The sequence below is a fragment of the Pelophylax lessonae genome, assembly GCF_965119305.1.
Source record: "Pelophylax lessonae genome assembly, chromosome: 10".
In the NCBI taxonomy this organism is placed as follows: Eukaryota; Metazoa; Chordata; class Amphibia; order Anura; family Ranidae; genus Pelophylax; species Pelophylax lessonae.
Genome location: NC_138777.1, coordinates 201,222,240 through 201,238,595, shown reverse-complemented (window position 1 = coordinate 201,238,595; position 16,356 = coordinate 201,222,240). Strand labels below are relative to the sequence as shown.

Below are 16,356 nucleotides of genomic sequence, written 5' to 3'. Positions count from 1 at the left end.
TGGCGTTGCTATTTACAGGCGTTTTTTAGGCGTTTTTACAGGCGTTTTTGTGCAGGCGTTTTTAGGTTGACTAGTAACCAATGGAAAAAAATAAAAACGCCTGTAATCTGCCCAAAAAGAAGCTCATGTACTTTTTTGGGGGTTTTAAACGTCAAAACGCTCAGATGTGAACAGGGGCCATTGAAATTAATAGGATTTGTCTTGTTGGGCGTTTTTTGAGCTGATCCTAGAGCAGAAAAACTCCCCAAAAACGCCTACATGTGAACGGAGCCTTAAGGAAAACTGATATAAATAAATGCTTCACAGGCTGTTCTGTAATTAATTGTTACTTTCTATGTAAGACTGTGTCTGCTATTCCTTTTCTAAAGCTGTCAAAAAATGCAAATGTTGCTTCTTCTGCATATTATAGCAGCCTGGCAGCATTTTGTATATTGTTTGTGTTCAGAGCGTGTCCAGATATAGAGTTTTCTTAGCTATGCGATTGAACAATTTCTTTTTTGCCAAGAACTTGAAGCCTTATTTTAGTAGGCATCTCCTGCAGAGGATGTTTTTGGTGAGATACTGTCTAAGGCTCACTGGAAGGGATGGGGTCCTCTCACACGGGCTTTGTGCCTGGTGGACTCCGTTTTGCTCAGAGGGGGATCTATCCACCGATCCCCCGCTAAGCAGACGGATGACTGGTCCATCTCTGCTCACTGTGCTGAGACGAACATGTCAGATCCCCGCTCTCCTCTATGGGAGATCGGATGAAAACGGACCGTTTGTCAGTTTTCATTTGATCATCCAGACGGATGGAAAATAGGGTTTCGGATAGGATAACAGCGGGTGTCAGTGGACGTGTCACCGCTGACATCCGCAGCTCCATAGGAGTGCATGGAGCATCCGATGAGGTCCGCCTGAACAACTGACAGGCAGACCGGATCGGCAAGCCGTGTGAAAGGGCCCGTACTAGGACTGTTTCTTCTCACATGGAGACTGCTCAGGTGGTGATGATAAAGACAGACCCTCCTAATTGGCTAGATCTCCTCAATATTTGTGACTCAAAAAATAGAAAAATAAAATGGCGTTCCCTGGCTCCAGCCCCATTGGCTGCTGTGTGATCCTGCTGCTGCAGTCTCCTAGGTAATCCTGCTGCAGGATCAAGACATGTCATTCTTGCCTAGGTGAGAATGGTGACGGGGGATGACGCTGGACTAACAGCAGACCATAGAGAAAAAAAAAAAGATTTACAAAATATTAGCAGAGGGAAGTGGGAGTGCGGGGAGTTTGGATGGTTGGTGAAGGTCGGCTTTAAATGACTGCACACCATTGGATTTTGCTTTCAGATGATCCATTAAGGCTGGGTTCACACTGGATTGCAGAGCGGCTCGCAGTAGGGGGTCCGGTGTTTCCTGTTCACTGTTTCAGGTCCGAATTCGGTCCACATTTTTGTCTGAATTTGGACCTGAAATGGACCAGAAGACGCACACGAATTTCCTGCAAACCGCCCTGCAGCTGTCCCGGAGATGTGTGAACCCGCTCCATTGAGAGCCAATCACACTCTCCTGACATGCGAATTGGATGTGGGGAAACCCGCACCCAATTCGCACCAGTGTGAACCCAGCCTAAAAGAGCAAAATTTGCTAACTACATAGTCTAAGGGTTTTCCTTTTTGTGTTTTAAGTGTTACTAAACCCACAATTGTAAAATCAGTCTGTATATACAGTAAAGCATGCTTGTTCTACTCACTGTGGAACCTAAAGGGTTAATCCTGCACATATTGTAAAAAGTCTGTTTGATCCGGTCTTTTCTGATCCTCCCCTTCTTCCACAGTCCCCAATCCATCTCCTGATTGTATAGAGCAGTGGTCCTCAACCCTGGCCTACAGGGCCCACAAACAGGCCAGATTTTAAAGATAACTGAAATACATCCCAGGTGATATCATTTGCTGCTCAGTGATTGCAGTATTCTAGTCTGCATCTCCCCAAGGTAATACCTAAAATCTGGCCTGTTAGTGGGCCCTGTAGGCCAGGGTTGAGGACCACTGGATAGAGCCTTGGGGGCACTCTAGTAATAAACACCAAACTAAGCATGTGCAGAGTTTTTTTTATTTATTTTTTGATGGTGCGTGTGAGCAGCACAGAGCATTTTCCAGACAGAGGGTCAGGGGTCCTGCAGCCTCATAGGACAGTCAGAGCAGAATAGAAACTCCTCCTACAAGTTTTAACCAGACACTGATAGAAGTCACAAGACTGTTATATACTGCTGATGAGAAAAGGTACTTAGCAGTTTTATATTTACTAAAATAATTGCATTTCTGTGGACTTGGGGTAGATCGGATCTAGTGAATGCAGGGTCCTGGGTTTAGTAACACTTTAAGTTGAGTGTTGGGGTAGGGTCTTGCCCTACCTAGTAGTTGGTAAGCTGTAAGGAGTTGGTCTTACCCATTCAGGGCACAGCAACAGGTTCTCTTAAAACTCATACCCTCAGCTGCTCCGTTCAAGCCCTTGGGAATACCTTCTGGGTATAGTGGAGCATGCTAACTTCTCTTCTTCTCTGGCCTCAGCAGCCGATCACTAATGGTAGGATTGAAGAATAGTCCAACATCCACCTGGCCCAGATTATCTGTATTAAATTGTGAGTGAGAATGTTGTTTTGACTGCTTAAATGCATTTGTATTCCTTTTCTACCTCCACTGAAGGCCTTAATGTACCAGGACCCTTCAAGATGGGGGCTTACATTGCAGACCTATGTGCAGCTCACTATGCTGGATGTCCACACAAGGCCAACAGTAAGTTCATGTTATTATTTATTATTATTATTATTATTGATTTATTTTTTTATGAAAAACGCTGCTAAGCATATCTAAATGGCCACTTAACATGATCCCGATTTCCTTCTTTTCCATTGAAGGGCACATAAAATTTTTAAACTTTGGGTTATACTAATGCCTAGAGCAGGATTGGTGACCTAGAAAGCAACATGTTTGTCGCTTCCGGGTCTGCCCATCTGTGTCCCTGGCTAGCTTGGCCAGAATGTATTGTATATTACATTCAGTGGAACACAGGGAAGATATCCAGGATCTTTTATTCCTTTTTAATTGTCCTTCGTCCCCCCCCCCCCTGGAGGGTCTTTGGGTGAACATGGGCCCTTCCATGGGATGGTTGGACCCCCGGGTTCCCCTCCTTCCCGTTAGGCTCCCCCCTCATCTGTGTCTGGTGGTCCCTGTTGGCCATCTAGCGCCCCCCCCCCACCAATGCTGGGGTTGTGGTGTGGTCTAGAGATGGGGGTGGGGGGTGTGCCGCCGGTGACTGGGCGATCAGTTGTGGGTGGGGGGCTCCTGCCAGGCCCTCCCCTCTTCTTTCCTCCTTCTTTCCTGTGCCGGTTTCTGAGGCCTAGGGATCCCTCCTGGGTCCCTGGGAGCCTCCTGGTGCCGCCATTTTCTTGTAGTCTGTGTGCTGTAATGCACAGCGGCCATTTTTGTGTAGTCCGGTGGCCATTTTGCGGTAGTCCGGCATTGGAAATAGCGGCAGCCATGACAGTGGAGCCTTTCTGGGTGACAATTTCGGCTGTGGGAGCTCCTCTTCATCCCCTGGTGCTGACTCCTGGGTCTTTTCTTTCCCTGGATGCCGCACGTGGAGTGCAGATTATCCTTCTGCTGCCGGTGTTGTAAAATTTTGTCGGACCCGTGAAAAAATCGGACCTCGTCACTTCCGGTGATAGAGCATCACAAAACAGCGGATGGGAGTCGTCCGTGCGCATGCGCAGAAGACATTTTTCGAGGTTTGGCAAAATTATAACAGAGAGCGGACAGCTGATTGAGAGGAGGCGGGGCTGAGGTGCGACGGAGGATGGAGGACACATATGCAGAGCTGGTGGAGGAGGCGGGACGGAGGTGCGGCCGTGTAATATATGCAGGACTTTAGCGACTCCTTGTTTTATTATCTTTAGCAATTATCGTATTATTTATCCTTAGGATTTCATTACATTTAGTATTTCTTATTTTGTAATATATAAATAGTAAATGTAATGAAATCCTAAGGATAAATAATACGATAATTGCTAAAGATAATAAAACAAGGAGTCGCTAAAGTCCTGCATATATTACACGGCCGCACCTCCGTCCCGCCTCCTCTATTCAGCTCTGCAGATGATGCGGCGGTGTCTTCCGTCCCACCTCAGCCCCGCCTCCTCTCATTCAGCTGCCCGCTATGTGTTATAAGTTTACCAAACCAAGATAATGTCTTATGCGCATGCGCACTTGAAACTCCTATCACCGGAAGTGACGGGGTCCAATTTTTTTCACGGGTCCGAGAAAATTTTAGAACACCGGTGCTTGTTCTGTGGGGTTGTGAGTCTGGTGGGGGGTCCTTTCCCTCTCTGCTGCAGGATCGATTGGTGCTCTGTTACTGGCAACCGGGTGGTGCTGCCAGAGCGGTGGGGGTGTCCCTTAGCAGTGTTTTGCACTTTTTTTTCTTGGGGTCCCCCGAATGACTCATGGAGTTTTTGGAGCACGTTTCCCCACCTGACCCCCTCTCAGAGGCTGCGGGGCCCTCTGGGTCCAGACCATCATTTGATGCACTGACGGTGGTCCTGGAGTCCTTTGTGTACTGGGTGGAGGTGGTTTTTGGGCAGCGGGCTAACAAAAAGCGCCCCCTGCCTCATCTAGACGAATATGATTCAGCCGCCGCAGACGTGGCTCGCCCTGCTGTGTCTGCGACCACGCGCCCTGAATTCTCAGATAGTGAGGATGATTCCTCTACACCCATAGCTGCACATGAAAAGGCACTGGTGGGACGCACTGATTGTCTATGTGTGAGACTGAAAAGATGGAGGACGCAGCTGGAGCTGCAATGGAGGCACCTGTTCCCTTTGGCACTCACAAGCCGTCCAGAGTGGCAAAGGTTTTTTCTTTCCCCTTCGTATTTTGACATGATTATCACTAAAGGATGGCCAAAACGTCCCCTTGTGGTCCCTAAGCGATTGGCTATGCGGTACCCCTATGAGAAGTCCCTTCTTAAAAAGTAGACTGTTCCACCGGTGGTGGACCATCTGGTTTCCAGATTGAACAAGGCAACCATGATTCCGGTTGAAGAGTCTCGGGCCTTTAACCACTTAAGCCCCGGAGGATTTGGCTGCTAAACGACCAGGGGGTATTTTGAGATTCGGCACTGCGTGACTTTAACGGACAATTGCGCGGTCGTGCGACGCTGTACCTAAACGAATTTGACGTCCTTTTTTTCCCACAAACAGAGCTTTCTTTTGGTGGTATTTGATCACCTGTGCGATTTTTTTTTTTTTTTTTTTTTTTTTTTTTTTTTTTTTTTTTTTTTGATCACACGCTATAAACAAAAAAAGAGCGTCAATTTTGCAAAAATAACAATATTTTTCACATTTTTTTATATGAAATTCCCCCAAAAAAATGTAAAAATCAAAATTTTTTAACATTTTCGGCCAATTTGTTTTATGCTACCTATGTTTAATAAAAAAAAATTGCAAAAAGCGTATTTTTATTGGTTTGCGCAAAAGTTATCGCGTTTACTAACAAAGGGAAAGATTTTTGTCATTTTTGTTGTTTTTTTTTTTTTTCAACGCGTAATGGCGGCGATCTGCGACTGACATTTTTGACACTTTTGGGGTTACCAGTGACATTTCTACAGTAATCAGTGCTATACATATGCACTGTTACTGTAAAAATACACTGTTAGTGAAGGGGTTAACTTTATTTGAGAGGGAGGGGCTGTGTGTGTCCCTAGGGGCGTGATTCTTACTGTGATTGGCTGTCTGTTGAGCTGTAGGGACACTGATCAACGGTTCTACATTGTAGAACCGTGTGATCAGTGTTTTTACACAGAAGAGAATGACAGGCAGCTTGTTTACACAAGCCGCCTGACTTTCTCCCTCTCCCCCGCCGATCGCCGAGTGACCGGCGGACATCGGGTCCGCCGGTCACACGCGCGGGGGGGTCCGTGACCGCGCGGGAGCGCGCCCGCTCCCCAGAGCCTCACAGGCTAGCGACGTAGACCTACGTCGCTCTGCCTGTGAGGGGCTGACTGCCGCAGTAAATATACTGTGAGCAGTCGGCAAGCGGTTAAGGATCCGGCTGAAAGAAATGGCGGAGGCTGTGACCTGCAATATGTACACTGTGGCTGGTTCGAAACTTAGGCCAGTGTTCAGCATTGCCCTGGTGTCATAAACTCTGACCGAGTGGGCTAAGTTTTTACGTCGTGACCTGGAGGGGGAGCAGCTTCCCCCTGCCTTTGCTGAGCTAGCGGACCAGTTGGTCCAGGGGCTGCTCCCCAACTTGCTAGGCTCTCGGTTTTGCCAGTGGTCTTTAGGCGTGTTTTTTGGCTCAAATGTTGGTCTGTGGACCAGACTTCTAACAAGGCCTTAACTAATTTTCCTTTTCAAGGAGATCATCTGTTTGTAGCTACTCTGGATGACATCATTAAGGGTCTCAAAGGGGGAAGGAGTACTTTTTTCCCGCAGGCTAGTAAGGGCAAGAAACCTTGTCGTAGACATGGCCCGTTCTTCTCGGCTCACAAGAAGTTTTTTCTTCCCTCAGGGTCGAATGACAAGGGATCAAAGCCTTTCAAGGCCTCTTTGGGCGGATCCAAACTATCTTGGTCTGGCAAGTTGAGAGCAGGCTTCTCCAGACCCACGGAAAAGGCTCCTTCAGCATGAAGGTGTGCCCTCACCCGTATCTGGGGTGGGTGGATGTCTTTGCTGGTCCCTGAATCCAGGGACTTCCTTGGTACAAGACAAGTGGGTCCACAAAGTCATTTGGTCTGGCTACAAGATCGAGTTTCATTCTTGCCCTCCGGTAAGGTTCTTTCCTTCCAACGTGCGCCTGTCCCCTGACCGTATATAGGCTCTTTGGGGAGGTGCAAGACCTGGTACTTCAAGGGGTGATTGATCCGGCTTCCGACTTCGTAAAATTTTCAGGGTTTTTATTCAAACCTGTTTCCAGGAAGGAGGGCAAGGTGCGTCCAATCCTGGACCTCAAGGCACTGAACTGCTTTGTGCGGGTACAGAAGTTCAGAATGGAGTCTATTCGCACGGTGGTGGCATCCCTGCATCAGGGGGATTTCCTTGCCTCTATCTACGTCAAGGATGCTTACCTACACATTCCAATATGTGTCGGTCACCAGCGCTTCCCTGCTTTGCCATGGGGGAGGAGCATTATCAGTTTGTGGTCTCGCCCCTGCTCCTCGGGTCTTCACAAAAGGGTTGGCCCCCGGTGCTAGCATTGTTACGTCAGCAGGGGGATCGCAGTACTGGGCTACTTGAAAAAACACCTTCTGCGAGCGCAGTCTCCTACTGCTCTGGTGGAAAACCTGGAGATCACTGTATGAACTCTGAGGGAGTTCTGCTGGATTCTGAATTTTCAGAAGTCTGCTCTATTTCTGTCCACAAAGCTGGACTATCTGGGTCTGACTCTGGACTCGGCCTTAACCAGAGTGCTCCTTCATTTGGACAAACTCCAGAAACTGCAGGCTGCAATTCCTTTCCTGCTGTCCAGCAGATGGCCATCCCTCCCGACTTGCATGCGGGTGTTGGGCCTGATGGTCTCTACCTTTGAGGCGGTGCCGTTTGCACAATTCCATGCAAAGGGAGATTCTGGCCAAATGGGACAAGTGTCTGCAGTCTTTGGACAATCAGATCCGGCTGAGACGGAGAACAAGAGGTTCCTGATCTAGTAGCTTCATTCCCAGGCGCTTCAACAGGGCAAATCCTTTCTCCTCTTGTATTGGACAGTGGTCACCCCAGATGGCAGCCTGTCTGGGTGGGAAGGTGTCCTAGGCTGAAACTCTGCTCAGGGGGTCTGGATACTGGAATAGTCCAGACTACCGATCAATGTAATGGTGTCCTGGAGCTCTGTGCAATCAGACTGTACTTAGATCATTGGAAGCATCATCTTCAGTGGTGTGCAGTGCAAATTCAATCGGACAACGCCACGGCCATGGCGTATGTCAATCACTAGGGGGCACAAGAAGTGTCTTGGCAGCTCTGGAGGTAGCCGACATTCTACAGTGGGCAGAACATTTAGTTCCAGCCCTCTCCGCCATACACATTCCAGGGGTGGAAAACTGGCTGGCGGATTATCTCAGTCGGCAGAAATTGGATCAAGGCGAGTGGTCCCTTCATATGGAGGTGTTTCATCAGTTGTCTCTCTGGTGGGGCACTCCCGAGGTAGATCTGTTGGCGTCTCGGCTCGACAGAAAGGTGCAGAGGTTTGTGGCACGGTCACGGAATCCTCTGGTGGACGCCACATCTGTGTTGGTGGCCCAGTGGGGCCAGTATCTTCTGATTTACGCCTTCCCTCCTCTCAAGCTTTTGCCGAGACTCTTGCACAGAATCGAGGCAGAAGGGATTCTGGTCATCCTAGTGGTTCTGGACTGGCCTCGCTGGTCTTGGTACGCCGACCTGGAGCGGCTGGTCGCCAACGTCCCTTAGATTCTACCTCTCAGGGAGGATCTGCTTTCCCAAGGGCTGATCTTCCATCCTGCTTTACAGTCGCTGGCTTTGACTGCTTGGCTTTTGAAAGCCAGGTGATGAAGAATAGGGGTTTATCTGCGTTCGTGATTCCAACTTGTTGAAAGCCAGGAAGTCTACCTCTAGAAAGCTCTGCCATCGTACGTGGAAAACGTACATTTCGTGGTGTGAGTCTCTTTGGGTTCACCCTCGCTCTTTCTTAGTGGCTTGGGCCTTGACCTTTCTTCAACGGGGGGGTTGAGCAGAAATTGGCTTTGAGTTACCATCAAGGGCCAGATTTCAGCCTTGGCAGTCTTTTTTTCAGTGACCTTTTGGCCATGCATTCCCTGGGGGCTCGACACTTGGCTCCTCCAATGCGGTCTCCATTACCACCATGGGACCTCAACTTAGTGCTCTCAGTCCTCTAGAAGCCTCCCTTTGAAAATCTTCGGGACATTCCCCTGCTTATGCTGTCCCAGAAGGTGGCAATCACCTCTGCATGCAGAGTGTCGAAATTGGTGGCGTTATCTTGTCGTTCACCTTACTTGGTGGTTCAGAGATAAGGTGATGCTCCCCCCCCCCCCCTCTATCCGTCCCTTCCAAAGGTTGTCTCTGATTTTCATTTCAATGAAGACATTGTGTTGCCTTCCCTGTGTCCCAAGCCAAAACCTCTTAAGGAAATTGCATTCCATGCCCTGGTTGTGGTTCGGGCAGTTCAGGTGTACCTGGCAGCTTTGGAGTCTTTTTTTTTTTAGGAATTCCGACTCACTATTTGTGCTCACGGATGGGCCTCGGAAAGACTGTCCGCTTCCTCTGCGACCATTTCCAGATGGATCAGACAGATGGTGACTCAGGCTTATTCAATCAAGGGTCAGGTTCCTCCTTTCCCTGTCAAGGCAAACTCTACTCGAGCGCTCAGTGCGTCCTGGGCCTTCCGTCATCAGGCGTTAGTGACGCATGCTTGCAAGGCTGCCCACTGGTCGTCGGTGCACTCTTTCACAAATAATTATAAAGTGGATGGTCCTCTTTGAGGGTGTATTATTTTTTTCAGATGGGTTCCAGTTGTTTTTTGTTGAGCTCCTGTTACCTGGTTGGCTATGGTTTATCCTTGGCAAATTTTTTTCTTGCTGTTCCCACCCTTCATATTTGACTTCTTTGGGACGTCCCAATGGTTCAGAAGATCAGGAGCTGTGTCCGTCAATGAACGAAGGAGAAAACGGGGTTTTTGACTTGCCGTAAAATCCATTTCTCTGATGTTCATTGACGGACACAGCACCCACCCCTCTGTGGAGTTGTAATTCTTCTGACACTGCTTGTAACAAAACTGAGTACCTACAGTAGATAGGGGGAGTATACCCCTCGCCCATAGGCGTAGTCAGTCTTCTTTTTTTTCTGCCTAGTTTCCTACTCCTGTAGGGGGCAGTACAACCCGATGGTTAAAAAGATCAGGAGCTCTGCCCATCAATGAACATCAGAGAAATGGATTTTACGGTGTTAAAAATCCCATTTTTGAAAACCTGCTGCATAAATACCATGTGACATAAACTGCAAAACCCATAGTTTTTTTTTTTTCATTTAGGGCCTCAGCTTTAAAAAAAAAACGATCATGTTCGTGGGGGGTTCAAGCTAATTTTCTAGCAAAAAATACAGATTTTTACATGTAAACAAAAGTGTCAGAAAAACGCCTGGAGGTTAAGTGGTTATCTGCATTGCGCCACTAGAGCTTGCCCCATCATGAAGGTGTTTATATACAGTATCTCACAAAAGTGAGTAGACCCCTCACATTTTTGTAAATATTTAATTCTATCTTTTCATGTGACAACACTGAAGATATGACACTTTGCTACAATGTAGTGTACAGCTTGTATAACAGTGTAAATTTGCTGTCCCCTCAATAACTCAACACACAGCCATTAATGTCTAAACCGCTGGCAACAAAAGTGAGTACACCACTAAGTGGAAATGTCCAAATTGGGCCCAATTAGCCATTTTCCCTCCCAGTGTCATGTGACTCGTTAGTTTTTACAAGGTCTCAGGTGTGAATGGGGGAGCAGGTGTGGTAAATTTGGTGTTATCGCTCTCATTCTCTCATACTGGTCACTGGAAGTTCAACATGGCACCTCATGGCACAGAATAATTGTTGCTCTACACAAAGATGGCCTAGGCTATAAGAAGATTGCCAAGACCCTGAAACTGAGCTGCAGCACGGTGGCCAAGACCATACAGCAGTTTAACAGGACAGGTTCCACTTGGAACAGACAAAAGAAAAGGGGCGCACCGACCTAGTGCATTACCACTAAAACCATTTATTAAAATGTTAAAAAGTATACAATATACTCACAAAGCGGGTGTGATTATACACACATCACCATTGCATATACAATCTCCAAGGTAGCCAAGGTCCCATACGTGACAAAATGGCATGCAGAATGCCGCATGGGGCTGCTATGGCTAGGCTGACGCATTTCAGGGGTGTACCCCCTTCCTCAGAGCCAGAAAAGTTGCTGCTGCTACTTTGGAGATTGTATATGCAATGGTGATGTGTGTATAATCACGCCCGCTTTGTGAGTATATTGTATACTTTTTAACATTTTAATAAATGGTTTTAGTGGTAATGCACTAGGTCGGTGCGCCCCTTTTCTTTTGTCTTTTTCTCTCAGTTGATTCTGGATACCCTTGATCCTGAGGGGGCAGCAAGACCATTGGCCCTTTTTTTCCATCTAAGGCTGAAGTGCATCTCTCTTCCCTTCATCATATTCTACTTGAGCGCAGGAGATTTGCTTTACTACTCCACTTGGAACAGGCCTTGCCATAGTCGACCAAAGAAGTTGAGTTCATGTGCTCGGCGTCATATCCAGAGGTTGTCTTTGGGAAATAGACACATGAGTGCTGCCAGCATTGCTGCAGAGGTTCAAGGGGTGGGGGGGGGTCAGCCTGTCAGTGCTCAGACCATACGCCGCACACTGCATCAAATTGGTCTTCATGACTCTCATCCCAGAAGGAAGCCTCTTCTAAAGATGATGCTCAAGAAAGCCCACAAACAGTGTGCTGAAGACAAGCAGACTAAGGACATGGATTACTGGAACCATGCCCTGTGGTTTGAAGAGACCAAGATAAACTTATTTGGTTCAGATGGTGTCAAGCATGTGTGGCGGCAACCAGGTGAGGAGTACAAAGACAAGTGTGTTTTCTCTACAGTCAAGCATGGAGGTGAGAGTGTCATGGTCTGGGGCTGCATGAGTGCTGCGGGTTAAGGCAGTGCTGGAAAATAATGGTGGCCACACAAAATATTGACACTTTGGGCCCAATTTGGACATTTGCACTTAGGGGTGTACTCACTTTTGTTACCAGTGGTTTAGACATTAATGGCTGTGTGCTGAGTTATTTTGAGGGGACAGCAAATTTACATTGTTATACAAGCTGTACACTCACTACTTTACATTGTAGCAAAGTGTAATTTCTTCAGTGTTGTCACATGAAAAGATATAATAAAATATTTACAAAAATGTGAGGGGTGTACTCACTTTTGTGAAATACTGTATGTGTGTATATATGTTTGTTTTTAATGCTACAATACAGTACACTTCCAATCACATATTAAATACATTCACTCTGCGTTATGATGCCTAACGTGTTGTGTGGAGCACGATTCCTCGAACCATCATTTCATGCTTGACGCCGCTATAGCCTTAGATGTAATCCCATAGGCACTTAGAGACGTAAGCAGTGTGGAAGATGTCAGCCATGTCTGTGTTTTCTCCTCCAGGATGCTCCTGTTAAAATGATGGAGAGGTCCATTCACAGCGCAAAGTACATCTTTGTAGAAAACCTGTACAAAAGGTAGAGTATCTTTTCTTTACTAAACATTATCTTCTTACAAAGTGTACCTGTACTATGAATGTTACATAGTTACATAGAAGGTGAGGTTGAATAAAGACAATAGTCCATCCAGTTCAACCTGTGTAGGTGTGTGTGGCCGTAATCATCTCTCATACCCCTGAATGTTCTGATCCTTGAGATGTACGTCTAAGAGTATTTTGAAAGTAGCCATACTTCCCGCAGAAACCACCTCTTGTGGTAGAGAATTCCACAATCTTGTAGCCCTAACAGTAAAGAACCTCCTGAGGTTAAAACGCTTCTCCTATAATCGCATGGTATGCCCTCGAGTCCTCATGCAATCCTTTCGACTGAATAGCTTTTTTTCTATGCTGAGATCACCATTGATATATTTATAAATTGCTATCATGTCCCCTCTCGGGCGTCTCTTCTCCAGGGAGAATAAATCAAGCGATTGTAGACGCTCTATGTAATCTTCCTAGCAATATGACTTCTCCAAAGTAAAAACAAAGGGTACAGGGGGATCCCAAATGTTCCTGGAATCCTTACAGGTTCATCTCTGGCTAGGCATTTGGTCATGTGATCTCCACCAAATCTACCTGGAGGAGAATTGGATTGGCTGGCTGCGCAGTGGACCTCCCCTTTGCTGAAATGACACAACCCTATGTCTACATTTGATCATCTGACCATTCATGGCCGGCGGAAGCACTTGAAGGGAGGAGAGGTGGTAACACCTATACCTGTTTTGCACATTGCTCAGTGAGTGGATTTTAGTAAAGGATTGCCTTTATCCTTGGCTATGTGTGTGTGTATATGATACCACAAAGCTTCTAATCCACTCCCTGGTCATCTCTTGTCTCAATTACTGCAACTCCCTTCTCTTTGGCTTACCTTTTAACCACTTAAGCCCCGGAAGATTTTACCCCTACCTGACCAGGGCCTATTTTGCGATTCGGCACTTCGTGACTTTAACAGACAATTGCGCGGTCGTGTGACGCTGTACCTAAACGAATTTGGCCTCCTTTTTTTCCCACAAACAGGTTTCTTTTGGTGGTATTTGATCACCTGTGCGATCTTTTGATCATGCGCTATAAACAAAAAAAGAGCGACAATTTTGCAAAAAATAACAATATTTTCACATTTTTTTTATATGAGATTCCCCCCAAAAAATTGTAAAAATCAAAATTTTTTAACATTGTTGGCTAATTTTTCTGCTACATATGTTTGGTAAAAAAAAATCGCAAAAAGCCTATTTTTATTGGTTTGCGCAAAAGTTATTGTGTTTACTAAGGGAAAGATTCTTGTCATTTTTGTTGTTTTTTTTTTTTTTTGTTTTTTTTTGCGGGATTGCGGCGGACAGATCGGACCCTTGACTGACATTTTTGACACTTTTGGGGGTACCAGTGACATTACTACAGTAATCAGTGCTATACATATGCACTGGCAGGGAAGGGGTTAAGTTTATTGGAGAGGAAAGGGTTAAGTGTGTCCCTAGGGGCGTGATTCTAACTGTGATTGAATGTGGCGGTTTGTGTAACTGCAGAGAAATACGATCCTACATAGCAGGACTGTATGATCTTCGTTTACATTAGCCGCCTGCCTTTCTCCCGCTGTACCGGACGATCGGAAGTGAGCGACGGATATTGAGTCCGCCGCTCACACGCGGGGGGGGGGGTCCAAGAACGAGTGTGCGCTCGCCCCCCTAGAGCCTCACAGGCTAGCGACATAGTAGTACGTCACTTTGCCTGTGAGGGGCTGACTGCCGCAGTAAATAGTCGTGCGGCGGTCGGCAAGAGGTTAACCACTTGACGACTGCCGCACACGACTATATACTGCGGCAGTCAGCCCCCTACAGGGAAAGTAACGTATCGGTACGTCGTTCGCCCACGAACCTGTAGGGGGCGCGCTCCCGCCCCCGTTCGTTCCCTGCCTAGCCCACGCGTGTGACCGGCGGCTCCGATGTCCGCCGGCCACTCGCGATCTCCCTCAGGAGAGGGAGAAAGACAGACGGCTGATGTAAACACAGCCGTCTGTCATTCTCCCTTAGAATCTTAGATCATGACAGAGATCCTGCTATATAGGATCGCATGTCTCTGTGATGATCTAACAAGCCACGCCCCCTGAGAGTTAGAATCGCGCCCCTAGGGACACACTTAACCCCTTGATCACCAATAAAGTTAACCCCTTCCCTGCCAATAGCATTATTACAGTAACAGTGCATATTTTTAGCACTGATTACTGTAGTAATGTCACTGGTACCCCCAAAAGTGTCAAAAATGTCAGTCAAGGGTCCGATCTGTCTGCCGCAATGTCGCAGTCCCGCAAAAAAAATCGCAGATCGCCGCCATTGCTAGTTAAAAAAAAAAAACAATAAAAGTGACATAAATTTTTTCCCGTAGTTAGTAAACGCAGTAACTTTTGCGCAAACCAATCAAAATATGCTTATTGCGTTTTTTTTTTTTTTACCAAAAATATGTAGCAGAAAACAAATTGGCCTAAAATGTTAAAAAAAAATTTTGATTTTTACGTTTTTTTTTTTTTTGAGAATTTCATATAAAAAAAATGTGAAAAATAAAAATGTTTCAATATTGTCGCTATTTTTTTGTTTATAGTGCAAAAAATAAAAATCACACAGGTGATCAAATACCACCAAAAGAAAGCTCTGTGGGGAAAAAAGGACGTCAATTTCATTTGGGTACAGTGTCGCACGACCGCGCAATTGTCCGTTAAAGTCACGCAGTGCCGAATCGCAAAATATGGCCTGGTCTTTGAGCAGCCAAATCCTCCGGGGCTTAAGTGGTTAAAAAGGATATCCCCCCCCCCCCCCCTTCAGTCCATCATGAACGCTGCTGCCAGACTCATCCACCTTGCAAACCGCTCTGTGTCTGCTACCCCTCTTTGCCAATCCCTCCATTGGCTGCCACTCAACCAACGAGTTAAATTCAAGTTACTAACCATAACCTACAAAGCCATCCATAACTTCTCGCCCAGCTACATCACTAATCTGGTCTCAAAATAACAACCAACTCGTTCTCTTCGTTCCTCCCAGGACCTCCTGCTCTCAAGCTCCCTTGTAACCTCTTCTCTTGAGTTTACAGAGAATGGTCCGAAAAAGAGAAAATATCCAGTGAGCAGCAGTTGTGTAGAGAAAAATGCCTTGTTGATGTCAGAGGAGAATGGGCAGACTGGTTCAAGATGATAGAAAGACAACAGTAACTCAAATAACCACTCGTTACAACCAAGGTGTGCAGAATACTATCTCGAAGCAAATGGGCTACAGAAGCAGAAGACCACACCAAGTGTCACTCCTGTCAGCTAAGAACAGGAAACTGACGCTAGAATTCGCACAGGATCACCAAAATTAGACAATAGAAGATTGGAAAAACGTTGCCTGGTCTGATGAGTCTCAATTTCAGCCGCAACATTCAGATGGTAGGGTCAGAATTTTGCGTAAACAACACAAAAGCATGGATCCATCCTGCCTTGTATCAATGTTTCAGGCTGGTGGTGTAATGGTGTGGGGGATATTTTCTTGGCACACGTTGGGCCCCTTAGTACCTATTGAGCATTGTTTAAACCCCACAGCCTACCTGAGTATTGTTGCTGACCATGTCCATCCCTTTATGACTACAGTGTCCCCATCTTCTGATGGCTCCTTCCAGCAGGATAATGCACCATGTCACAAAGCTCAAATCATCTCACTACTGGTTTCTTCACCATGACAATGAGGTCACTGTACTCCAATGGCATCCACAGTCACCAGATCTCATCCAATAGAGCACCTTTGGGTTGTGGTGGAACGGAAGATTCGCATCATGGATGTGCAGCCAACAAATCTGCAGCAACTGCTGATGATATCATGTCAATATGGAGAAAAATCTCTGAGGAATGTTTCCAACACCTTGTTGAATCTATGCCATGAAGAATGAACGCAAAAGGGAGTCCAACCCGGTACTAGCAAGGTGTACCTAATAAAGTGGCCGGTGAGTGGATAGACATAAATGTGTCTAAATAGGAGTAGGATTTACTCCTGTCTTTGTTTCATTTCTCAAATGCAAACTTTTT

General features: G+C 46.5%; 1 protein-coding gene across 2 annotated transcripts in view; it reads left to right on the top strand.

The window, feature by feature from the left end:
* Nucleotides 1–16,356, top strand: part of TK2 (thymidine kinase 2) — a 90,273-nt gene that overhangs the window by 21,908 nt on the left and 52,009 nt on the right. For both annotated transcript variants that reach the window (XR_014225808.1, XM_082270384.1), the window contains exons 5-6: nucleotides 2,681–2,770; nucleotides 12,221–12,294. Coding sequence is in view for 1 of the 2 variants with exons in the window: in XM_082270384.1 (XP_082126510.1) it covers nucleotides 2,681–2,770; nucleotides 12,221–12,294 (164 nt within the window). In the remaining variant the exon portion in view is untranslated. The remainder of the gene's footprint in view (nucleotides 1–2,680; nucleotides 2,771–12,220; nucleotides 12,295–16,356) is intronic.